The sequence below is a fragment of the Phodopus roborovskii genome, unplaced genomic scaffold, assembly GCF_943737965.1.
Source record: "Phodopus roborovskii unplaced genomic scaffold, PHOROB, whole genome shotgun sequence".
NCBI classification, from domain to species: Eukaryota; Metazoa; Chordata; class Mammalia; order Rodentia; family Cricetidae; genus Phodopus; species Phodopus roborovskii.
In genome coordinates, this window is record NW_026126721.1 from 4,057,412 (window position 1) to 4,084,904 (window position 27,493).

The 27,493-nt window shown below is 39.4% G+C and overlaps 2 protein-coding genes across 3 annotated transcripts in view; both read right to left on the reverse strand.

The window, feature by feature from the left end:
* The window catches only part of Clcn4 (chloride voltage-gated channel 4), a 68,061-nt gene extending 66,453 nt beyond the window's left edge, over positions 1-1,608 (reverse strand). For both annotated transcript variants that reach the window (XM_051174862.1, XM_051174861.1), the window contains exon 1: positions 1,350-1,608. Coding sequence is in view for 1 of the 2 variants with exons in the window: in XM_051174861.1 (XP_051030818.1) it covers positions 1,350-1,363 (14 nt within the window). In the remaining variant the exon portion in view is untranslated. The remainder of the gene's footprint in view (positions 1-1,349) is intronic.
* A 19,117-nt stretch (positions 1,609-20,725) lies between these two features.
* The window catches only part of Wwc3 (WWC family member 3), a 103,522-nt gene continuing 96,754 nt past the window's right edge, over positions 20,726-27,493 (reverse strand). Inside the window, exons 20-23 of the mRNA XM_051174881.1 lie at positions 27,084-27,176; positions 25,374-25,601; positions 24,643-24,770; positions 20,726-23,289 (exon numbers count right to left, since the gene is read on the reverse strand). Coding sequence (XP_051030838.1) covers positions 23,223-23,289; positions 24,643-24,770; positions 25,374-25,601; positions 27,084-27,176 — 516 coding nt within the window. The 3' untranslated portion in view covers positions 20,726-23,222. The remainder of the gene's footprint in view (positions 23,290-24,642; positions 24,771-25,373; positions 25,602-27,083; positions 27,177-27,493) is intronic.

The following is a 27,493-nucleotide window of genomic DNA, read 5'->3' on the forward strand; positions in this document are numbered from 1 at the left end:
CAGAAGAAAGGTTGGGGACCTGAGAATGCTTTGTTTTTGCTGTTAGAGATGAAATCCAGGGTCTCTCAATTATGAAGCACATGACCTGACACTGAGCTACTGTACTGGCTAATCTTAATGCTTGTAGTCAACCTAAACCAAAGGAAGAAACTCAAAATAAAGAAAACACTGAATGAATGACACAACAACCTATCAAGATATCCCAAACTCTGGACGAAACTCCATCTTTAATTATCAGTTTGAATAGCACTGTTTCACCAAAGTTGCTGGTGGATGGAATTTTTCAGAGGGTAAGTTCTAGTGCAATTGGCTGATGCCTCACCTTCTAGAGACATCAGGTTTTCAGAAAAGAATGCTAGGGAATGTTAATCCTCCTCCCTAGAGTGCCCACACATGTCCTGGACACAGACCAGAAGAAAAGAATGTAAACAGGATTGGTGGCAAAGAAGGCATTAAAATGCACCCCCAAAACAGGCACACACAGGCTGTCATGCTGGGACTGAAGTCACCTGACCCCTCCATCTGCCGCTGAGTCATCAAGCCCCTTCCTTTAGTGAGCTAATTATGCAGCAAAGCAATTAAGAAGAATGCTGGAAATTCTGAAGGTCTGGGTTATCTCCAACCCCCAGCTCTGGCTAAGTACCCATTTTCTTCTTAGAGATATAGCCATGTTTTACAGTGGCCCATTATCTCTGCAAACTATATTGTATTGAATGTTGTTATTTTTAAATCTACTAAAAACACCTGCCTGAAAAAACAAAACAAATACGTTTGAATGCTGGAACCTTGCAAAATAATGCAAAGCGATTTAGACTGCACATCTGGCCTTGATATTGCAGCTAAGAAGTTGCCATTCCCAGCAAGTTTTTGCTTTGAATGAAATTAGGCTCCCTGCTGAGAAGCAACCTCTGTAAGAAGAATTAAAGATATCTTTGTTGAGCCAGCATGATGGCAGAAGGAAACTGGTTTATGGTTGTCTTTTCAAAGCGGCTCTTGCTCTTGGTCTCTGTCCTTAGAATCCATGTATTGTAGTCTGTACAAATTTTTCTCCCCCTCCTTTAAAGATGCTCTTATCTTTCTGTCTGGCCCCTGCCCACTTTCTGCAGGTGAACACTCCAAGACCCAACTCAGGCATGGACCTGCACCAGGCCACTCCCCACCTAATGCTTGCAACAGCAAAAGGAGCAGGAGGAACCAGCTGTGGGCAGCAAGTATTGCAGCAGCCAAAGGCCCCACTTTCGCTTTTAGGTGGCGTTGCTAGGACAGCGGTCCACCGACCTGGCTCTGCCTGCTGCGTCTGCACTGTTGAGAGTTCCAGGAAGGGCATCCGGGCACCGCGCACCCCTTACCTGCAGTGCCGCATCTTGCAGCGTGGCCGTCCACCTGGACAGCATCCTAGAGCATCCTTTCTTCAGCACGTCTGCCGCGATCGCTGTGATGTCATCAGGAGGCGGGCCGCACGCTGCCACGTGATGTCTTTGGAGTCCTGTGTCTGGGAGCAAGACAGGAGGTCCGAGGGTGGGGTGGGAAGGGCTTGGATGTTCCAAGGGAGGCAGGTAATGGTCAGTCTGGCCTCCTTTCAGGGTGTTTGTCTTGGTGCATGCCTATTTCTTGTCCTTGTTGGGAAATTAGAGGAAACAGTACACAGGAACAATAGGCATTATTACGGGTTCCAAGTATATAATAGGATTTCAAAAAAAGGTAGCAATAAGGAGATTATTGTGGAAAGGAGCACAATCTGGTGTTCTACTTTATCAAGATTTATCTACGAAAATCAAAATGACATCTTAAATAGACCATGCATGAACACACTGCATTTGAGGTTTACTGTTCCAAATTATATACCAAATACTACACCCAAGCAGTACTTGATGGAATGAATATTCTGCTAATCGCCCCTATGACTGATACTTTGAATTATTCTCAGTAGCTACATTACATTAGTTTTATTTGCTAAAGGGAAAGCAAACAGTGGCATCAAATATTAATAATACTAACTGTAGTGTTTGACTATTTAAAATAAAACACTGACAGACTACAGCTGCATGTGTCTGTGTTTATTTTTCTTAACTCCTGGGAAGACATTTTATGTCTTGAGCACAAGTTTGTTGAAAACAACTCATTATTTTGGGTTAGCTGATTTTTCTGACATTCTGAAGAAGTGAGTCACTTTACTATTATAATGTATGTTGTCAACATTTTTTTTTCATTCACAGTCAAACAGCCTTTCCTTAAAAGCTTTAGAAGATTCTGTGATCAGTTCATAAGCTGGAGCTAGCACATTTAGAACTTAAAGTAGTCCGTGTACAAAATCAATGTTGTTTGCCAAACCACACAAATATTGTGGAGATGTAAGTGGGAAATGGTAGAAGCTCTTTTCATTTGTATTCCAGTTTCACAGGTGTTGTTTTAAGTTTAAATCGCAATTATAATATAACTTATGATCACTCTCCTGAAAGACACCTTAAACAGATTGCTTTACAAGCAGGCATGAGTTAAGTTAGCTGGCCACTTCACCCAACAGCTTTTATTTCCTTCTATATTTAACCGTCGTCCCCTTTACCACCATTGCCTCCAGATTAACCACATTTCTGCACACAAGGTCAAACTCTAATTTAGATTAAATACAGCCCTTGGCTCTGTCAGCAATCTATTATTTTCAAGATTTTTTTTTTTAATTGACAGAGGTTCTATGGATTTCTAGGTCATTGCTCTCAGGTTTGTTTTACAGAGTGACAAACAACTTACCTTATAGCTGTGAGGTTCTTGATACACAAAGCCAAATTAGTACTGCCGTTCCTAGCTCCTTTGAATTGAGGGTCTGAAACACACAGAAACTGACAAGTTCATTTCCCTGCCAGAGGCAAATGTTGATTTCAGCTTCAGGCTCACTGAGGGCCCAGGAGGCAGTCTGGCTAGATCACGTGTTCCGCTCAGCCACTCAGCCCAGCCCTGCCCTCTTGGCCACCTCTTGGCTCTGGAAGACACTTTGTAATGTGGTCTGCTTTCTATGCTCCATGGAAAGGTGTCTAGAGAGAACCCTATTTCTGTAACACAGGACGCCCCACCTCCAGTGGCTGGTGCTCCGCGAACGTAGTTTCCCGGGATGGGGGCGGGGAGAGGGTTGGGGAGTGGAGGACCACAGCGCAGCTTATATGACTCTCCCTACTGCCCACAGCCTTCCTTTGTGTTCCGCTTGACTGAAATGACTAAATGTCTACACCTTCCTCATCCGGGGACAGATTATTTTTAAACAGGTTAGTTTCACCTTCTCTTTTTTCTAGATGATTGCTCAATTGAAAGTAAACACACACACACACACACCATACATACATGTATACTTTCTGCCTGTCTCTCGCTTACACACACAACAACAACAACAACATACCTTAAAATGGGGCTATGGAATTTCCAACAGAGTGAAATAATTCTTGCAATATGTTCTATCCTCAAATATCCAAAAAATAATAATCAATAGAAATTACTATGATGGTAGATACTTAGGGAGAAAAAGACATTCAAACTGGATTACATGGAACACAATTGGGCTTCAAAACATTATGTATCAAGTGAATCTGTTGTACGTGGGTGTAATATAGTTGCAGCTAATTACACACAAACGTTCATGCATGAACATGGAAAATAATTAAGAATAATTCACCAAGTAATCAAAATGTGGTAACTCCTGGCAAAGAGGATTAAGAGTGTTTTAGTTTTCTTCTTATTCTTCCTCTTCTATGCAATCTCAGTTCACCACACCAACACAGTTTAATAGCAAGAGAAGTCTGCAGACTTGCAGCTTACTTTTGATGCATGATTCATACTTATTTAAAGACTCTCCAGTCCTAAGCACAAAGCTGAAGGGAACAATCCCATTCCTTCTCTGCAGTTGTACCTGTCAGGCGCTGGCATGGAGGGCCAATCATGGCATTTTCTCTTTCCTGTAAACATGTTTCTCATTTTGTGCCTGAGAGAGAGGGGAAGGAAGGGAGAGAGACAGAGCAGGAGGATGGGGAGGGAGGGAGAGAAACAGAGAGAGGGGAAAGGAAGGAGAGAGACAGAGGGAGAGGTGGAGAGAGAGACAGAGCAGAGGTAAAGGGAAGGTAGTAAGAGAGACAAAAAGAGAGAAGGAGGGAAGGGAGATAGAGAGACAGAGAGAGGAAAGAAGGGGAAGGGAGAGAGAGGAAGAGAGAGTGAATTTGTCATCTCAAAATGTTTCTTCAGTAGCGGTGGAAGCACAATTGGCTCTGATGTTTAGATCCCAATGTTCTTTTCACATATTTATAATTTCATAACATGGAATCTCACTTCACTCCTCTTCATTATCTGCTATTTTTTTTTTTTTTTTTTTACAAAATGCCACACAAAAGTTGCAACACTGTGGGATTGTTGTTCAGTTGGGGGTGTTTTGTTTTATTTTCTTTTGTTTTGAGACACAATCTTACTCTGAAACTCAGGTTACCTCTTGAGTTTTGAGCTTGCTTGCACAACTAGAAAACTGGTTCTTGGTGGGAACAATGTTTCTCCTTTTCCTCTGGGGACACTTTCAGCTGCCCAGCCCAGGAACAATAGGCACTAGGAGTGTATTCCTGGCATCCAGTGGGTGGAGCTCAGAGACTCTAGGGAATAGGCCACAGTGTTCAGAACGGCTGCCCACAGCAATGAATGATGTAGCCTCAAATATCAATTAGGGCCTCTGACTTAGAATGTCTAATAAAGTATGATTAGATGTTCCTGCTATTCTGAAGCACCTCCCTCTTGATAATGTGCTGGACACTCTGCTATATAATGAACTACTTACATGTCAGCACTAGGGCATGAGAAAAGACTAACTGCCTAGCTGCACATATATGCCATCTTTGAAAGAGTCACAAGAAATTGGTGGCTATATCGCTGGGGAGGAAAACCCAGTGGCTGGCTCTCAGAGGCTGGTGGAAAGGTTTAAGAGTTTTGAAATGCATTAAACACATTTTAGTCATACATGTCCCAAGCACTCTTATGTACATGTGTCAAACATTCAGTGCACTGAGCACATTTCTCTCCAGGGTGTCCTTCGATACTTACAGCCAGGTATTATCATCAATACATAGGGAGAAAGCTTATGTCCTTGTCTTGCAGAAAGAACAGAAGACAGCCTTGACACTGCCTCTTTCTCTCCAACCTGGAACACAGCTCCCGAGACCCTGGCATGGCATGCACCCCATTAGACTTAAATCAATTGCTCACATCAGTACTATAGCTCTTGGAGAGCAAGAAGGGCTACATGTACCTACCTGCCAAGGAAAATTTAATATTGAGCAGTATCTTTTGGCCATACCAAGTTATACCAACTCATATTCTTCACAAATATCTTCAACCAAGATGCTAGTGAGATGGCTCAGAGGTTAAGGGTGTTTGCTGCTTTTGCAGAGGACTCTAGTTTGGTTCCCAGCACCTACATCTGGTGACTCCAAACTGACTATAACTCAAGCTCTAGAAGATCAGACATCTTCTGAACTCTACCTACACATGTACACACACATACACACACACACACACACACACACACACACACACACACACACACATGCATAATTAAAACAAAAAATGTTAAAAATATTTTCAACCAAAAATTAACACATCTAACATACCATCTTGATATATCATGGATATATTACAATAGTACTTTCTATTCTGTTTTTTGAGGTAACCTCATGTTTCTCAGACAGTTCTCAAACTTGCTAAGTAACTTGAACTTCTGATCTTCTCCTTATCCTAAAGGTTGAGATTGCAAGTGTGTACCACCATTCCCAGTATCTGCAGTGCTGAGGGTCAAACCCTTGGTTTTGTGCATACTAAGCAAGCATTCTACCAATTGAGCTATGACCTATCTGTGCTATTTTTTCTGTCCTATCTGTGCTATTTTTAAAGTCTGCATAAATCTTGCTTTTCGTATGGAGTTACAGACAATTGTCTTCCACCCTGTGGGTCCTAGAAATCAAACCCAGGTCTTCTGCAAGAACAGGTGTGCTTAAACATAGAACAATTTATCTAGTCTCAAACAGCATGTATTAAAGTTCGGTGTTTTTCAAATTATAAATTTTTGCATTAATTTTTGTTATTGTATTAAGCATATGAGTGCTAAGCATATGCTGTGTATGTTTGAGCATCACTTGCCTTCCTGGTGCCTGCAAAGGCCAGTAGACTGCATTGGATCCCTGAGAACTGGAGTTACAGATGGTTGTGAACTGGCCATGTATGTACTAGGAATCAAACCCAGGACCTTTGGAAGAGCTTGACTGCTGCTGAGCTACATTTCCATGCCCCTGTATTAATTTTTACATTGATAAATAACATGTTCTTTATTGATGTAATCCCCTTAAACTTTGCACCTAAGGAATTGCCTCACTTGCCTCTAAATTTCAGCCATGGGTATCTAGTAAGATATTCTGTGAATGGTGAGTCTTACAAAAGCCTACTCTTCTTGACTTTGCATCTTGGGTATTTTGTTGTTGTTGTTTCAAAACAGGGTTTCTCTGTGTAGCCCTGGCTGTCCTGGAACTAACTCTGTAGACCAAGCTGGCCTTAAACTCACAGAGATCTGCCTGTCTTTGCTTCCCAAGTGCTAAGATTAAAGATGCTTGGTGTATCTTTAGTATTTTTACACCTGGATCCATCATCTTGAATGAGTGAATGAATAAATCCTTTCCATTTAATTTGATGCTGTACATGTGATCAGTGTCTTAAAAGATTTATAGGAATAAGTAAATGATGTGCAATATAAGACTGTGCAACCCCCTTTCTTGGGCATTCTGAGCTGTGTTCATAAATTATATCAGACATCTGAAAAAGCTGTAGACTTGGACTATATTACTCTGTTATCAAGGTAGAGGGAATGCCCTTATGGATGTGATAAATGGCAGCCTTAAACACCCTGATTTCCCATAGAGTTGTTTTCAAGGTCATTGTTTATTCTAGGCAAGAACCTGCATAAATTATAGTAGTAGAGAACTGTTGCTACACATACACACACCTTGTGACTCTACACTTAAAACTCTGTGGGTAATAATATCTCCTTTTTCTATTTGACTGCCAGGAAACTCAGATTGTGCTAAGGCAACTCATATCATTCCTCTTCCCCTCTCTTTCTCCTTCCCTCCCCCTTCATTGAACCTAGAGATATGCATTTTACCCCTGAACTACAACTTGTGCCCTCTTCTTGACATTTTTAAAACATTCTCACTTAGTTTCCCAGGTTGGCCTTGAATTCATTCTGTAGCCCAAGAATTACTTAACCTTCCAATACTCTTGTCTCAGAGTGGCTGGGATGATAGGCATGCATCACCAAGCTTGGTTCAGAAAGTAGTCTTCTCCAATTGACATATGAATGTCAAAGACAAACAGCCCAGCTTTTCAAGATTAGAGCAGAAGCAGCCTTGAACTGCGGAATTTACTGGCTCCCATGGTTTCTTTCAAGCTACTGAATGAGGAGTTGGAAATTGATACACAGTGAGCACAGTTACATACCATCTCCTTTGCATAAGGACCATAAAAGTAGCAGGTTTGCATTTAGTTCTTTAACACTTTCATAGAAGTATATAATGTGTTCTAGCTACTTTTTCCTCACCAGGCTGCCCCATCATCAAGATGTCCCTCTCCCAGATTCATACCTTTTTGTTGGGTTTTGTGACCCATTTAGTTTAACCAGGGCCATCTGTGTGAGCACTGGATTAGGACTACCCATTGGAAGCCAATCAGGGTTCTCAGTGGGATACACACTACCAAAGGCTATGACTCCTACTCTCTCTGAAAATATTTATAGAAGTAGTTGCCGTGTAAGGGACAGGGTCCTCTGAGCATGTCCTCCCTTCATGCCTAATTGTTGATGTACCCATTCTTGTGCAGAACCATCACAATCATTCTGTTGTTGAGTGTTCATAGTTATGACAACTGTGTATTGTCCATAAGGCTATTGTTCATAGCCCTTCTCCTATCCGTAGGATTTTACATTCTTTCCACTAACCTCTTTCACAGTGTTCCCTGAGCTTGGAAGAAATCTTATATGTGTCTTCTTTAGGGCTGAGCACTCACTGCACTATCATTTAGTGTCAGTGCATTGTTCAACCAGAAGTCTCTATTCACTCAATAATGTTCACTGGAAAGAAAGGCTTCTCTGACATTAAGGATATATGCGGTGCTTCAGTATTAGGTTAATTCCTCTGAATGACAGAATTCAAGTTTTACTGCCCCTAAATAAGGAGTAGCTCTTTTAACATAGAAGAAAATGTTCCTTGTCTCAGTACTGTGAAGCAGAAATATGATTTCTTTTTTTCTGAATTGTACTTGCAAAGGATGCTGGCCACCAGCAACAGTGACTACTTACAAAGGAATTAGCTTAAACTATATGTTAAAATTTAGTTCCTTATTCATAGTAGCTATATGTCAAGTGCTTAAGTCTCACATGTGCACCAGTAACTTTAATAGTTTAGTTGGGTCTAGAAAATTTGCATCATCATAGATAATTCTGTTAACACCACTAAGTATTTTTACTAAATGAGTTCTGCTGAAGTAAAACAATTTGCGTTTATTGCCCTTGGCATGCTGCCTGTAATTTCAGGGCATTAAAGGCAATCTGGCTGGAAAGTCTGTTGGTGGAAATGGTAGAAAGGCACAAATTCCAGAGGTCTATGTGCTTCTATACACACAACTCAAGAATGGTGTTTTCAAATGCCACAAAATGGACAATTTCTGCCTTTGGGGCCTCCAGACCTTGTTTCAAGAAGACACAACAGTACCTGATCCTTGGTTCCAAAGCAAAGCTAAAGATGCCTGCAAGTAACTATCCACATAGGAACTCAGAAACACACCCTTCTAAGGAGGGGCTTTTGTTATATTCAATAATTGACCCCAAAAGTGTTCAATCTCTTGTCTGCAGGACCTCTAAAGATATTGTCTTAGATAAGGAAATGATGTATACAGATATGATTAGTTAGGGGTTCTGGAGTGGTAGAGTTTTCCCTGTGCCTCAGTTAGGTTGCTATTGCTGGGAAAATACCATGACCAAATGCAACTTGGAGAGAAAAGGGTTTATTTGGCTTATGCTTCCATATTACAATCTGTCATCAAAGGAAACCATAGTTGGAACCTTAGACAGGAGCTGAAACAGAACCTATGGTGGTACGTTGCTTACTGGCTTCCTCCCCATGGCTTACTTAGCCTGTTTTCTTTTCTCAGGAGTGGTACCACCCACAGTGAGCTCAGCCTCCTATATGAATCATCTATCAAGGAAATCTATCTCAGACTTACCTACAAGCCAGTCTTAAGGAAGCACTTTCAAAATCAGTTACCTCATCCTACACATGTCTAGATTAGAATCAAGTTTACAGAAAACATCCAGCACACCCTAAAACATGTACATGGATGCAATAGCATCAGCAGGGAGGGAGATAGAACCAGGTGGTGGTGCCTCAAGCCTTTAATCCCAGCATTCATGAGGCAGAGGAAAGTGAGTTCAAGGTCTATAGACTGAGTAGCTGGACAGCCACAGCTACACAGAAAAACCATGTATTGAAAAAAAACGATGACAAAGAGGGAGATAGGAGAATCAAAATCAGAGAAAGTGGTGATGCTAGAATTGACTTAGCAATTAAAATACAAGAGTTAAAGATGCTGCATGATGAGCCTTGAGGATGGAGGATGGGACCATGAACAGAAAAATCTAAGTAGCTTCTAGAAGTTGAAAAGGAAAGAAAAATGTTGTTCTCTGGTGCCTACAGACTAAACACAGTATTTGATTTGGGCTCAGTGTAGACCAGTATAAACTTCTAACCTCCAGAAGTATATAAGAATACAAGTATGCCGGTGTAAACCCTATAAAAGGTTTTCTGAGCATTAAGGAGTAAGCCTAAAGGAAGGACCAATCCCTAAAACAAGTTCCTGCAGGAGAGCCAGGCAGCAGCTGGAAAATGTCTGTTAGAACAGAAGCAAGAACATTTTTATAAAGCAATGTCATTAATAAATGTGTTCATCTGGAAGATCTGTTCAAAGAAAGCATTTGTAGAAATATCAAACACAATGCATTTTAATATTAATCTGTGGAGAAACACAGATAGGTACAAAAAAGACTGAAAATATGGACATAGGTACTCAAGGGAGAACATAACAAATTGAAGGCAGTTTTGGCACTCGTGATATCTAACAAGATGGCATTAGGGCAGAAAAGTATGGGATCAATAAAGAAGGCCAATTCACAGTGCTGTGGGTGATGCTGCCCAACGAAAAGTAGTAATTACCATCAGAGTGAGGAAAAATATGAGCCTTGACACGCAAGTATCAATGCACCCAGGACAATTCAAGTGGATAGGGCCTGAACAAAGCTAATATGGCCAGCAAGCACCTTACTGGTATAGGTAACTGTGTGCAATGTTAAAATGTGTATGTGTTCTGCTCCCCAAATTCAGGTCTGCTTATAATGTCAGGCATACATATTTAGAAATAGCATTAGACAGATGTGATTACCTAAGGATTCTCAAGCTGCAACTTAGGGTAGGCCATAAATCCAATAGTTGGTGTTTTCATAAGAGAAAGAAGGGGAGATTTGAGGAGAGAAACACAGGTAAGAAGGCCCTTTGAAAATGGAGTCAGAGACAGGAGGGATAGAGCCACAAGCCAGGGGATTCCCGTTACCCCTTGGATCTAGAAGAGACAGAAATGACACTCCCAGAGGGCCTACCTAGTCCGTACTCCAAATGACTTGGCAGATTTGTTGACCCCTCCTGGAAGGCATCACCCTCCCTGTCAAGTGGGAGGGGAATGTGATGGGAGGGTGGTGGTGGGGCATGGGAGGGAGGGAGAGAGGTATGGAGGGAGGGTGGGAGGGAGAAGGAACTGGGATTGATATGTAAAATAAGATAAATAAATAAATAAATAAATAAATAAATAAATAAATAAATAAATAAAAAGAAATGACCCTTCCTTGGGGCCCATGGAGGAAGCACGGGTTTGACATACCTGCCCTTCAGGCTTTTAAAAATAGGAAGAAAGGGTTTTGTTTTTAATGTGAAAACTAGCTTAATCAAGAAAACACATGGAAGAAAACACAAACACAGAAAACAGAAAATGACAGGGGAAAGAACTAGAAAAAGAAAGGAAATTGTTTTTCATATAATATATTTTGAACCTGTTTATCATGATCATGTTACCCTTGCCAACTCCTCCCAGATCCTCCCTACCTCCCTACCCACCCAAATTCATGTTCTCTCTCTTTCTAAAAGACCAAAGAAACAAATCCCAATAAAACAAAAATGTTAAAGCAAAACAAAATTAAAGAAACCATCCCCTCACACACCAAAAGAAAACACACGGAGTTCATTTTGTGTTGGGCATCTACTGCTAGGCATGGGGCTTGACCTTAAGTGTGATTCGTACACCCAGTGAGACTCCATTGGAGAAACTAATTTTTCCTTTGCAGTGAATGTCTGTTGGAGCTAACATTTTGGTTGGGATGGAAGTTCTTTTCCTCTTCACTCTCTCAATGCTGGGACCCTGTCTGGCTTGAATCTGTGCAGGTCTTGTGTATGCTGCCATAGATTGTATGTTCATCAGTCCTGTTGTACCTAGAAGACGGTGTTTCCTTGAAGTCATCCATCACCTCTGCTTTTTACAATCTTTCTACACTCTTTTAGGAATAGATAGGTATCTCAGCAAAAGAAAATATTTGTAATTACAAACACAGATAAAATAAATTTCAAATTGTTACAGCTGGAGAGACGGCTCTTTAAGAGGACTCGAGTTTGGTTCCCAGCAACCAATTTGGATAGCTCACAGCCATCTATAACACAGCTCCAGAGGTTCTGACACCCTCCTCTGGAACTGCACTCATTTGTACATACTCATACATAGTCACAAACATATATACATAATAATAAAAATAGAGCTTAACAAAGTTGATCTCAAGAAATAAGTAAGTTCTTATTATTTAATTAATTTTGTGTTTAACAATTTCACATATGTGTATAATGTATTCTGATCACTCTGTCACTTATCTCCTCCATGTCTATCAGTTCCTTTCCCATATTCATATAGATAGTACTCTTAGCCTTAATCAGACAAGCCTCTCTTCCAGAGAATGATAATGTATATCAAGACTCAAAACTACACAAAGTGCTGGGAATGAGTGACAAATAACTGTCTATCTCTAAAAATGACATTTATGCTTCCCCTATGAGCTCATGGAAAATTGCAGAATGGACAGCAGAAAGAATATAATATCTAGAACATAGAGTTGAGGGATGTGAAATGCCATATTCTTGCCAAGACACAGATATTGCTATCACAAAGTAGATGCATGCACTGTGTCTGAACAAAATATACCTGTCAACAGGTAAAGACAGTGGAAGAGGTCCTATTTAACATTGTTGAACTATTGATAGATTCAGGGGAAATTAACTGCCTTCACTAGGGTCTTCACTGGTGACCCTACCAGGCTATAATGTATAGTTCTAATCAAAATGGTTAGACTAAATGTGTCAAGAGATAAAATTTAAAAGACAATCTTCCATACAAAAGGGATTAAGAAGATAGCTGGAAATACCTGCAAAAAATAAATAAAATAAAATAAAATAAAAAATAGAGCATGGAACGGGCCCAGATAGCTTCTTGACAGAATTCCCCCAAACTTATTCCCAAACCAAGAAGAAGATGAAAAACTTGGAGTTGGGGACATACCTTGATTCGTAGAGTGCTTGCCTAACATGAATAAACTATAAGCACTCTATAAACTAGCACTCAGGAGATATAGGCAGAAGGACCAAAAGTTCAAAGTTATCCTTAGCTTCATACTGAGTTCCAGGCCAACCTGGCTGCATGTGTCCTGTGCCAAATAGAAAAAAAGAAAGGGAAAGAAAGAAGAATAGTAATTGACCCTTCCCTTGGTAAAACTTTCCTGTTTTTACAAAGACACTATGGTATCATATATCTGTCATCTCAAAATATGGGAGGAAGGGGCAGGAGGATTGCTGCAAATAGAGTCATGCCTGGTCTACAAAGGCCAGCCAGAGCTACTTCAGTGTCTCAAAAAAGTTTTTTACACTCTTTCAATACAAAAATAATGCAAGCAAACCAGCTTCAAAGCATGTTAAAACATACTCATTCTCCACTGTTGTTTACTTTTACAAAAGCAAAGGTAACTTTCTAGCAGCAGAATCATTAACATAATCAATCTTGTTTTCAGGGTTAAGAAGGAAAGTGTATATTCATCTCAGTAGATGGAGAAAAGCAATGGGAAAGAAACCCTACCTATTCATTTTTAAAATGCTCAAAAAGGGGCTGAACTTTGTAGTAACTAACATACATGCTCATGCGAGGCCCAGGATTCAGTCCTCAGAAGTATTGATGAAAAGCACCCAAGAGGGCTAGAGAAATAGCTCAGAGGTTAAGAGCTGTTCTTCCAAAAACCTAGGTTCAATTCCCAGCATCCATATCATGGCTAAAATCTAGTCCCAGGGGACTGAGGACTTCTAGCCTATCCTCTGTGTATATGTACCACATGCATGTGGTATACAGGCATGTACATGGCCAAAACATTCATAAGCATAAAATAATTTTTAAAAACTAAAAGAAATGTAAAAGTATCCAATAGAATAAGAATTGGGTATTAATATGTATGTGTGAATATGTGTGTGAGTGTGCATACATGTGTAATTTATAACCACAGCAATATCTTAATATAATAGGGGAAAATCAGCTGTTGGGTTCAGATACCGTTGTAGTTTTCAAAATCCATTTTGGAATTTGGTTGATGTGTGCATATATTGGTATGTAGAGTCCTTATAAGGTGGTTAGTTGCTGAAATAAATTAATGCCTTTCTCAAGGGAGCCAGGTATCGACGGTGGGAGTGGGTAACTATAGACCCACATTTAGTCTATCCAACATATGTCTGCTTGCTCTTATCATTTTCACTATGCAGCACAAAGTACCCACCAGAAACTGCTGATGTTGTTATTAGCCTTTAAGTAAAGCTGTATCTTCCAGGGTGAACTCCTACATTAATGTACTTTGCTTCATGTTTCTTTTGTTCAAGGAAAGCATTGCTCTGGAGGAAAATATTCTTCTTACTTGTAGCAGGTAATAAATAGGGTTTTTTTTTTTTTTTGTTTGTTTGTTTTTTTGTTTTTGTTTTTCTGAGACAGGGTTTCTCTATGTAGCCTTGGCTGTGCTGGAACTCAGAGATCTCCCTGCCTCTGCCTACCAAATGCTGGGATTAAATGTGTGTGCTACTACCACCTGGCAGGTACTATGTATTTTGTTATTTCCTGGTAGTGCTTGTTTTGGCTTTGCACTCAACAAAATGTGAAACCATCCTATTCATTTACACTGTACCCACACATTTAGCATTGTTGGCTTCCAAAACCATCAACTAAATAAACCGATATTTTTTATAACTCACCTAATATCAGGTATTTTGTTATACCATCAGAAAGCAAGCTAAAACACTGGCTTCAAAGCTGGGTGAAGTGATTCAGGACTCTAATCCCAATACTTGGGAGGATGAGTTAGAAAAATTGTCGAGAATTTAAGATAAGTCTGGGCTACATAATAAATTCCTGTCTAGCCTCAGTCTTTGAAATGGTGGGATTATAGGTGCATCATGCCACAAAGCCCAACTGAAAAATACTGCCTTTAGTGTATATGTATTTTTTAATTTTATTAATTTTTTTCTGGTTTTTCGATATAGGGTTTCTCGGTGTAACAGCCCTAGCTGTCCTGAAACTAGCTCTGTAGACCAGGATGGCCTCAAACTCACAGAGATCCACTTGTCTCTGACTCCAGAGTGTTGGGATAAAAGGCATGTGCCACCAGTGCCTGGCTATGTGTATTTATCTTATCTTTATTTTCTGCCTTCAAGGCTAAAAACAAAATAGGAAAAAGAAAAAATATTCAAAGACTATTTTTTTCTTGGAGCCATATAAGTCGTTTATAAAGTTCTTTTGGAACTGACAAGCAAAACTGGTTAAGAAAGCACTTAGAAGAAAGGAAGCAGGGCTAGGGAATAGTTTTAACAGCCCTCCCAGTGGGACAGATACAAAATCTGCAATGTTTTCTCACAGAATGTCAAAGACGTGTGATGCTGTGGGGAAACTGACTTACATTACAATGGTAATGCAAACTAGGTTGCCTTGAGTCGGGAAACAATACCTCATAAAATTCCATATGCAGTTGCCCTTTGGCTCAGAGATTGCAATTTCAGGCTTCATCACCACAGAAATCTTGACCCTCCCCAAAATGTGAAAATGTATTTATAAAAGAAATTTGACAATGAGTTTATTTTTGAAATAGTATTAGATTGAAACAATCGGAACATGGTTGGATAAACTCATACCCACCAATGTTGTGTACAAAAGTAAAAAAAAAAAAAGGGTAGGGAGATGAATAATTCTCTACGTACCACTGTGATGGAAATGGGAGTTGAAAGAATGTATTTTGCTTGTAGGACAGATTTAAATTTGGCATAGCCAGAAAGCAGATTGTAGTGTGATTATCTTTTTAGAGATAGTTTAAATTCAGGCTCCTCCTGCCTCAGCCTCCCAAGTGCTGGGATTACAGGCCTCCATCACTACACTGTGCTGTACACTCATTTAAATGGTGGCTGTTTTAGTGATCCAGAAGTTATTACACTTTAGAACCCGAGAATGTGACCTTACTCAGAAAGAGTCTTTGGAAGAGTAATTAAATAAAAACCCCAAGCTGGGATCATCGTGGATTAGTCTTGTGGCCTGAAATCCAATGACACATGTTCTCACTGGAGACAGAAACACAGCCCAAGTGATGTGGGGATGGAGATAGTGGCTAGAGGGAAGTGGTTATAACAACTGCTGCAAAGGTGTGTTTGTGTGAGTGTGTGTGTGTGTGTGTGTGTGAGAGAGAGAGAGAGAGAGAGAGAAAGAGAGAGAGAAAGAGAGAGAGAGAGAGGGAGAGAGGGAGAGCAGGACTGCATGCTGTTTTCAGAGCTGGGGATCAAACTGTCAGCATTGTGCATGTGACAAGCTTCTTTACTGCTGAGCTATACTTATAGCCCCTCAGTTATATTTTTATAAGAAAAAATTCAAGTGCAGAATATTACTGAGAAAGACAATAAACTCAAATGAAATTGTGTACATATTTGGCTATTTATATTCATGTGTAATTATCTGTATATATTTATTTGTGTGTAGATATGTTTGTATCAACAAACTATAAATAAAACCAATATTTTTTAAAATGGTCATCTAAAGAAAGAAAAGAAAGAAGACAGAAGGGCAAAAATAAAAATTAGACTTCTTTGGATAGACTTCACATTATATATTTGCCTTCAGAGCTATATCAATATTTTAGATAGTTATAAAAAATAAAGTTAATCAAATTCATATCACTAATAAGAAATACCTTAAAGTTGAGGAGACTGCAGAAAAAAATCCAGAAGTTTCCAGTAATTCTGTCATCAGTAATATTTTTGGTCTTATTCTCAAACTGTTGCGCATGTGTTTATGGGTTAGAGTAAATGAATGGTGGTGTGATATTCTAGTACAACCATCTGTTTTTCCCTAGGTAGAAAATCTCTATCCATTAAAACAATCTAAAAATAATGATGAACCCAGTAATAATAACGACTTCTTGCAGTAAAATATGTTTCTCTAAGGAAATGGCAAATTCCAGTCCTGGGGCACTGAGTTGTGTAGGACAGTGGTGATAAGGCCATCTCTATCTACTAGGCTCAGAACAGAAGTGCTCAGGATCTGGGCAGATTCCTCTAGTCAAAGATAGGTGAATTTAGGCATTAAGGACAAGTCTAATGCACTGAAACACCAGGAAAAGTTTTACAGTCATGTATTAGTAATGACAATGGTAAAGCTCTCAAAAATAAAACAATACAAACAAATTGCTGGCCACTGTACATTGGTAGTATGATTTGCTCTTTTGAAAACCAGTAATTTAAAAAAAAAATCAAGCATTTATCATCTCTTTCTCACGGAAACTGTTATCACAGGGTAATCAAATAGATAAGCTTCTCTTTTAAGTATGTCAATTCATGAGTGGAAAAAATTGTAGACTCAGAAGACCACCATTAATTAATCCTTAGGGAACCATTGGCTGTAAGTCGTATCAACAGTAGCTGATATTACAAAAAGGCACAAGATATTGTACGTCACCAGATGATGACCATATGAAAATCTTAGCAGTCATCCCTCTCAAAAAAAAAAAAAAAAAAAAAAAAGAAAAAAAAAAGAAAAGAAAGAAAGAAAGAAAGAAAAAAGAAATGAAAAGGAATTTCAGTGTGATCAATTTTCAGATTTGACTACTGTTGAGGAGTGGTTTCCTGTGAGTTGAAACAGTTTGTCCTGGATGAAAGCTCATTAAGATTAAGAAAGTTTTTGATGGACAATGGAGATGAATGCCTCTAATCCCATCACTCAGGAGGCAGAGGCAGGCAGATCTTTGTGAGTTCACAGGCAGACTGATCTATAAAGTGAGTTCCAGAACAGCCAGAGCTGAAAATATTGCCAAAAAAAAAAAAAAAAGACAAAGTTTTAAAAGAGGAACCTGTTTTCATTCTAAGGAAGAAAAGGCAAGCAATAAAACAGAGGAACTAATGAGATGGCTCAGGAGTTAATACTGCTTACTATCTTAACCACTTATTCTGGCAAAGGACCCAAGTTCAGTTCCAAACCCTGTTAGGTGGCTCACACCTGTCTGTGCAACTCCAGCCACAGAGAATCCAAAGCCTTATGTTTTCTGCAAGCTCTCTTGCTTTCACTCTCTTCTCCCTCTCCCTTAAGAATAAGAAAATCTGAAATCAAATGAAAAAAAGAAAAGGATCTGGAATTTGGCTCAGTGCTTAAGAGATTTGGGTACCCTTCCAGAGGACCCTGGTTCTATTCTCAGCAACCACATAGTGACTCACAACTGCCTGAAACTTCTGCATGGAAAAACACATACACAAAAATGAAAGTAAAGAATACTTTTAAAATAAGCACAAAAAAGATTCAAGAAGTGAACAACACAAAATTCTCAGTAAATTCCTGAAGCTTACCAGCTATACAAGGTCTCCCTCTCCCCAAGGTTATATAAGCAGTAACAAGGACTGTGCTGAACAGAGGGTACTTTCCAACCTGTGGAGCTCCCTGCAAGTTGTGCAGAGTTGCAAGGTTCCAATATTCATGAGATGCCACCCATGCTGTGGTCAGATTTTTTAATCATCCTTACTTCTATGAACAACCCCAGTAAATTTGTTGGTCCATCAAGTAATATATGATAGTATCCTTACTTCTGCTTTTGGTTTCTTATCCAGAGTGACTAGATATTAATTCCCATCTTCCTAAGATAACATAACAACACTGATTTATAATAAAATTCTGTGAAGAAAGTTCAGCTATGCCAGGGATTAATGCAGTAAGTCCAGAAATTGGGAGAGTTGTAGGACTCACAATGGATTGTATACAAATCTGTACACTGAAGACTGAAAAACATAGCTACAATGAGATAGCACTTTGCACCTTCAAGATTTGCTATCACTACAATGACATAACCAGTATTAACCAGAATTCAGAGACATTGGAGGCCTGCTGCATGCCTGCTGAGAATGTAAAATGGTTGTAGATGCTTTGGAAAATATTATGGCAGCTCCTCAAAATGTGAGACACAGAGTCACCACATGACCCAGAACCCTCTCAGTAAAAATGAATGAGGAATGAAGACATGTCCGCATAAAAACTTGAACATGAATGCTCACAGCAGCACTACATATATTCATCCCCAAATGGTAGCAACCTAAATGTTCAAGTGACAAGTTAATGGATAAGTTATGGTCTGCCCACACAGTGGAAGATTATCCAGCTGCAAAAATAAAATGCTGATAGATGATACAGTGTGGCTGAATTCAGCATTATGCCAAAAGAAAGGAGACACATTTAAAAGGGTACATATTGTGAGAGTCCCTCAAGATGAAATACCCTAAGATGACAAATCCATAGGGCCATGGGGGGGGGAGGGGATGAAAGATGACAGCTGATAGTTATAGAGATTTCTTTGGGAGTGATCAAATATCCAAATTTATTATGGTACTACTTGCATAATTCTAAATATATGACAAATCTCTGAGTCATTTGCTTTAAATGAGTACACTCTGTTATTTTAATTCTATTCGAGGAAGGCATTAACAAAAAGGTCACATGCATTAAAAATTAACAAATAGATTGCATTTGGATTCTGTTTAGAGTTTAAAAATAAGAAAAATAGGGCTGTTGACCCTGGTGTCTTAATATCTAGAAATTATTATGTGCTAAGTTATAATTAGGTTATCATGCATGATTTTTTCCCACTAACAATATGTGCTGAAATATTTTAAATGAAAAAAGGTATATAGAATTTGCTTTAAATCACAAGATGGAGAGTTGGGTAAACACTAATGGCTTTTGTGAAAGCTAGGTGAGTACTATGTGTACATTCATTGTACTACTCTCTGAGTTTATATCTTTATTTTATATTTTAAAACAAACATGTTTGTGACAGCTATTCTTGGTTGCAAAGTTAACTACATCTGGAATTAACTAAAACCCAAATGGTTGGGCATACCTGTGAGGGATATTTTCTTTTCCTTTTAAAAAAAGATTTATTCACTTACTTATTTTATTTAATGTATACTGGTGGTTTGCCTGTATATAGTCTGTGTCCCTCAGAACTGGAGTTACAAACATTTGAGATCGGCCATATGGTTACTGAAAATTGAACCCAGGTCCTCTAGAAGAGCAGCCAGTGCTTTTAACTGTTGAGCCATCTGTCCAGCCCTGAGGAATATTTTTTTTTTCTTAATTAAATCCTTCAAAGTGGAAAGGGCCACATTTTTTAAATTAAATTTTTATTTAAATTAAAACAATCTTATTTTATATATCATTCACAGTTCTCTCTCCCTCTCATCCTGCTACTCCCCACACCATTCCCCCATCTCACCCCTCATCCACTCCTCAGAGAAGGTAAGTCCTTCCATGGGGAATCATCAAAGTCACATCATTTGGGGCAGAACCTAAGCCCTCCCCCATGTATCTAGGCTGAGAGAGTATCCCGCCATAAGGAATGAACTCCAAATAGCCAGTTCATGCACTAGGGATAAATACTGGTTCCACTGCCAGCAGCCCCATAGATTGCCCAAGCCCCCCAACTGACACCCATATTCCTGGGGCCTGATTCAGTCTTATGCAGGATCCTTGGCTGTCAGTCTGGAGTCCTTGAGCTAAGAACCACTTATTTAATCCAGATCTTTCAGGTGGGAAAATCCACCTTTAATCTGGGCCACACCCTCTTCTGGCAGTCTATGTAAAGGACATGGAAGAAGGAAGCATAATCTGCCTGCTTTCTCTTGCTAGCAAGTCCATTCCTTCACTGACATTAGAGCCTACTTCTTTAGGATTCCAGAGTATACTGAAGACCCAAATAAGACAGCCAGTCTTGTGGATGGAACAATAAATGGATTCTTGAACACTCTGTTGTTAGAAAGGCATTGTTAGACTAGCTGGACTGAAGCCTGTAAGCCACTCTAATGAGAAGAGACAGAGAGGGGGGGGGAGGGAGGGAGGGAGGGAGGGAGGTGAGTGTGTGGTGTTTCTCTTGAGTACCCTGTCTAATACAATGTCTTTACTTTCTTCATATACTTGTCAGGGTTGAGACTGAACCCAAGTCCTTGTAGGTGTGAAGTATGTACTCTGCCATTCGAAATTCCCAGAACCATTTTTCATTTATTTAAAAGTCTCCATTAAATTATATATTCTTTAAAAAACAAACCACACATTTTCATTTGTTCTTAAGGCAGGTTAGTTTAATTTTATAGAAGAAATACTTTCAAACGATACAAATGACACAATCATAGAAAACAGCGACAAAACAAAGAGATGAATACTGATTCTAACTTATTCCCACAACAGGTTACTTATTTCAGCAATAATCACCAAAGTCTGACAATGCAATGATTAGATAAAGCAGAAAAACCAAATTCCCTTTTACACTCGGTACTGTTTCAGAGACCCTGGTGGCAGAAGTCAGGTTGTTGCATGACCAGAGCTGCCCAGAAACCTTAATTTTCTTTCTCACCAGGCTAAGCATACATACAAACTCACATAGCAGATGTAAAGTCCCTCTGCCCCACTAAATCCCACAGCCCTTCATTTATCTGAAATGGGCAATATATTCTGGGCATGGTAGTTTTAACAGGTTGGCAGCTGCCAAAGGGAAGCAAGTGAGGGTATAGGGTACCATGTCTGCTATGGCAGCAAACAGCACACAATATACCTTTGCAAAGCCAGATGGCAGGGACAGACAGATATGATGGAAAAGTGGCAAACCCAGGTGCTTCTCCTTGGACTGATCCCAAAGCAGGGGCTGCATGAGTTTCCTGTGGGGCATGAGAAAGAAGCTAATGCTCTCCCACAGAAATTGGTATTGTAGGCAGTGATGTTTCTGAAAAAGAACATCTGGGAGTTTATTATTGTTTTTTTTTTTATTCCAAATAGAGAGTGGCCTGGGAAGAGCTGTCTCTGTAAGGCAGTGTCAGCTACAGGTGGCTCTGGCTGGAGGTTAAGGTCCCGATATTCTGCAGGTAAAGGAGACAAGCCTGTTGAGCAATGTTGCTTGCTACTGGCAGTGCTCTAAGATTGGTACCTTGGGTCTCTATCTCTATTGTAGGTTCATACAAAAAGGAAATTGGGCGCAAAAAAAGCAAGACTAGAAACATGAATGCATTAGCAAGAGATGACAACTGTAAAAAAAACAAGGTTTTCAGTCTTACCACCACTGACAAATTCCATTGTCTGTGATTGGTCACATGTCAATGAAATGCTTTTACAAAATTCATTTTTAATAAATTGAAAAATTAAAATGGGTTATACAAGGGAAGAGATTATAGAGTGATGAGAGTGGAGACCTGATTAAAAGGAAGCATTTCCAAGGAGGGGAAGGAAGATCTAGAAAGAGAGTTCTGTTTTCTTTGACATTTCCTGTGATTACTTCATTTATTCATTCAAGGCCTCAGAAAGAAAACACATTTATATAGAATAAATGTGTGCTAGGCAAACTAATTTGTTTGGCATTTAAAAGAATCATGGCATATTTTTTTATTCCATTAAATTTTTCCTCATGAGCTAGTTCTACAATTCCATGAGTAATAATGGTTCACTCCAATATGAGAGAAGCATTCTGATGTAACTTGAATATTCTCCTACAATGACTTGCTGGGTAAGTCATGTTACCCACATGCCCATCTCTACACACACACACACACAAAGCACCTTCAATGGTTACGTCTCTGCCTTTAGTGTCTGCTGTATTCATTCTTTTCACTTTCCTTCACAAAACAGTAGGGTAGCAGGAAAGCTTTCCCACCCTGCTGTCTGTCAGAGCAGCTGGAGGTGGCAAAGACAGCTGCACATGCTTTGACAAGTGTAAGCAATGTGAACAGCTACCAGTCACCAGTGGACAGGCATGTTGAAACCTGGGATGCCGGAGGTTCTGTTGCCAGCTTCAGACTTGTGATAAGCACAGAAAGATGCATTAGATGACAACACAGCAAGGAAGAGCTATCAGTGCTCAGCACACTGAGCCCTACAACGCATACACAGCTTGTAGAGTATGACTAAACCACTGCAGTTGATATTTTAACATAACACACAGAGAGTGAAAGTGTACAATATACATGGTTAATGCACCTATGAGAAACTGATACATGTGACAAATTCAGCACATAGTGTTTGCGTTTCAGGTGTCAGAAACAAAACCGGCCCCAAGTTCCATTCTACTGCATGACAAATACTGAAGAACAAAATTTCAGTCTTAAAATACACCTTAAAGTCAGCATTTTCCTTCAAGGAAAAAAAGTACTATAAATAAATTACAATACAGTGAATTTGCCTGAACTCACTTCGTTTCTGTCTTCCAGCCTTTAAGTCAAATAAAACAGCATAAAAACTGTACACTCTTAACATGATAGTTGATTTTTTTTATAAAATAACCTGTCTTCAGAGATGTCAATTTCACAACAAGGAAAAACCAAGCCCTGTTGCCGTCACTATTATAAAATATATATGTATAGATATATGTTTTTTTTACAAAATGTGTATATTAATAGCTTTGCACAAATATTTTAAAGACGAATTTAGCTAATCTAAGAACTTCATGAAAATAAAACAGGCAGATAAATACTTCATGTGCACAATGCACTACATCAAACGTCGTCAGCTGGGAGAGGAGGTATGTTAATCCTTGGTCTTGTAAAAAATGCTATCTTCTCCCTAGGGTCAGAAAGAATTATATGTTAGAAATGGTTCTTAAAAGGTTATGGCTGTAGCTCAGTGGCAGAGTGCACGCCTAATTAATGCAAGGCCCTAGAATCAGTCCCCAGTAGCACAGGTTGGGGAGGGCTGAACTTAAATCACCAGTGACAATGGTATGCATAAAGTCCTATGTGTGTTTATCTTTAGTGGATAAAATACTAATTTGTATATTGTGGGTGCACAGGAAATACTTGGTTCATTAAGAAATGAATAAGAAGGTGAAAATTGTATGAAGGAGTTCTAAATCTTAATTGAAAATATAAAGTTATACTACTTAATGCTAGGCTATGACAAGGATATAAATATTAAGGATTTCAAACATAAAGGCTAAAAGCCAAACACAGTATTAGCAATAAAAAGGAATGACACAGGCAAATGCTAGTATATGGATTACTTTCAGAAGTCTGATGCTAAATGCAATGAGTAAGACACAGAAAACTACATGCGTTATTATCCTGTTAATAGGAAACAGGCAGAGGATGCAAATGCAGAGAGACAGGGAGCAGACTGCTTTTTGACATGGCTCAGAGATGGATATGGACTTGATCTCAAGCGGGTTTGAGGCACTTTCCTTTGTGGATAATGACAGTGTTCGAAAACCAAATGGAGGGAGTAGCAGCATGACATCATTGATGCAGTAAATGCTATTATTGATTTGTTTGTTTTAAATGTTAATTTTATATCTTCTGAATATCACAGTACTTTTTCATAGTCACAGAGAAAGAATACATATATAACAATGCAAGTAATTCTCTCCCCCAAAAAACTTTATCTGCTTTTGTAGGTAAACCCAATCTATGCAATTAAAATCCAAGGCAACAGTGATTCTAATGTGGAGAAGTAGAAGATGCTGACAAATGCTTGATTCCTGTGACAGTAAGTCTTTGATCACTAACCTATACAACATACATGCTTTGCAGTTTGTAGATTTTGTTTCACTCAAAAGTTAATTAAAAAGGAAAGGATATGTGTATGTATGTAAATTAGTTGCCTACAGAAGCAAATGTTCAGAAAGCATCAGCCAGTTAATAAAATAGAGCAATTGGGTGATTTATAGATGAAGCATCATGTCCTAATAAGCTATCAAAGTGTGTGGCATCCTGGGATATTTTAATTTTTAAACAACAGATTTCCACATTATAAAAATAGTATAAAAATCAGAAGGAAACATCAAAATGCTACTAGTGGCATGACATACTGCTTACAGAAGACTCCTGGTGACTATGTTTTTTATATTAACCCAGGTGCCATGGTGATAGGAAAGCCATCAGCCATAATGTTGTGCACAGGATCCACTTCCCCCAGCCCTACCTAAAGGTCTGCACTTGGATAGGCTCCTTGTGGTTCTGCCCTCGAAGTTGGTAGATCTCTTTGGAAGCCTTCTTCAGCATCTTCTCAGCTACTTGTTCTTGATGGTAGTCCAGTTTGGTCTGTCTTGTCTGCAACAAAAACATTTGATGAGTAAGACTTTCTAATGCTACTTCAAAAAAAAAAGGATGGCCAGATGGTAGTGTTGTACACCTCTAATTCCAGCACTTCAGAGGCAGAGGCAGATGGGTTTCTGTGAGTTCGAGGCCAGCCTGTTCTATAGATAGAGTTCCAAGACAGCCAGGGCTGTTATACAGAGAAACCCTGTCTAGAAAACAAAAACAAAATAAAATGCATGAGTTCACTCCTATCCCTGGAGTCCAGAAGATGCAAGGACAGCCTCCTCTGCATCAACATAGGAAATCTCCACAGAAGTGCCTGGGGGATCGCTGAGGTGGTTGGAGTCTGGCCTGACAGAATGTGGCCCCAGGACATTCTCCATGCAAGACAAGGAGGACCTGGGTGCCCTTCACTCTCTTCTAAGAACCTCTAGGTGACCACTAGTGCTGCCATAAATGTGCATAGTAGGGGAGAATGACAGAAAACAAGTGCCAAGGTCCTTTCAATTACTACATCATTATAGAAACACAACTGGAGCTCAGGGTGTTAAACATGGCTAAGTAACAGATGGAGAGTTCTAGAGGGAGTTCAGAACAGGCCCTCTACCCTCTTACCTGACGCTCTGCTTCCTTCAGTAGATTACGGAACCGCTCATCTCGGAGGACCCAGTGTGGTAGGTCAGTCTGGCCCCGTAGCTGGGCATCTTCCAGACGCTGCCTCAGCTCCCGGAGGGTACCAATCTCCTCATTCAGCTGCCGCTGCCGGGTTCTAGAGGCCTGGAGGTCCAGCTCCAGGTCCAGAGAGGTGCGGGCCATGAGCTCAGCTAGAGATGACCTGCAGGACTGTGGAAAGCAGGCAGGGGGCACCACTGAACATGTATACCAGCTTGGGCTGGTACAGGCTGTGGAACTGGGATTGGTGTTTCAAGTAAGAATTCCTCTCAGTGCAACCTATCCCATATCCACATTTTAAAGAGCCAGTATCAAAATAAAAATTAGCAACAACAAACTTTTTTCTTTAATAATGCCCTACAACTGGGTTTGTAGAAGTATGGACAGCAGACCCTTAAATATGCAGTGGGCAGGATAAAAAATGAACACAATTTTAGCAATGCCATGTGATATTGTATGTCTAAAGCAGCAAATGTGTATTTTCTTTGGCTTTTAGATTTCATTTTTGACTTACACCAGAAAAATACAACTGGCAACACACAAGTGACCCAATTAAGTAAAGTTTAAGACAGAAGGGAAAACCTAAATATATAAAAGCAGGAAACACAGGTGTTTCTGGCATCAAATAGTCAAGGTCAAGGATGGAACTTAACAAGAGAGCACAGAAAGTAACAAAGAACAACTCAGTTCACAATGTCCATACTGATGCTGTTCAGACACAACTCCTGCAGCCCAATCATGTTTTATACAAGTAATCTGTACACCAACAGCATATGGGAATCTTAGATTTTTAAAATAGCTATTCCAAAGGATGCTTGCCCAGAAAAGACAGGGACTTACCTAGTACCTTACAAACTACAACTTTTAAAGCTGGCATTGCATAAAGAGAAGAGAAAAAAAAAGCTTGGCAAATAAAGGCAATGAAATTTTTTGTTTTGTTTTTTGTTGTTGTTGGAGGGGGTTGGTTTTTTGAGACAGATTTCTCTTTGTAATGGTTCTGGCTGTCCTGAAACTTGTTTCCTAGACCAATCTGGCCTTAAACTCACAGAGATCTGCCTGTCTCTGCTTCCTGAGTGCTGAGATTAAAGGTGTGCGCCACCACTGCCCAGCTAGAACATTTTATGTTGAAAAACTCAGATGCAGAGGCTGGACAGATGCTAAGTATCTAGCACCATGTACTGCTCTTATAAAGAACTCTGAATTGGATTCCCAGCAGCCATGCCAGGTGGCTTATAACTACCTGTAACTCCTTCTCCAGGGGATCAGACACAAACATCTGCACTCACATGTGCAATACTCTCACAATAAACACATAATTAAAAGTAAAAATAAATCATAAAAGAAGCCCAAATTTGTTAAGCCTATATGTACTCTCCTGTCAAAAATGAAAAAAAAAAATAACATCATGTCAAAATGGTTATTCATTTAATACAGCTAAGAAAATAATGATCACAAATGATATAAAATCATCTCAAGAAATGCAAATAGTATTATGACACCATAACACTTTATAAAGAAGTTACAAAGAAATAAAGACATCATCCTTTAATTAATGTGGCTTTAACCATTGTAAAATAATACCTTTACAAAGAGGATTATACAAATAAAACACAGAGCAGATATAGATTCCATATTACTTTCTATGGCACACACCTGCTTGTAGCGAAGGGTTCGTCTTTCCAAAGTATTTCGGACAAATGAGGACTTCCTGGGCAGTGTTGAACTGTCACTATCACTACGATAAAGCTGCACCAAAAAGAATGATATCCAGAAACCAGTTATGAGACATTTTCTATTTATTCACTGTATATTCTGAATGGCATTATGTTTTTTACTTCTCCCAAGCATTTAAAACTTTTGTTGATGCTTTTTTTTAAAAACCTGGTCTCTGTACCTACAGAGAGTTTTAAGGGAAAACAAAAAGCAAAACAAAGCAAACAGCACTGCTTCAACTGATCAAATCAATGTCACTTCTGTGCTATCCATACCAACTACAATTTGCTATTAGGTAAGATGCATATAAAAAGCAGGTACTGTCTTCAGCTTGTTGCACTGTTTAGCAA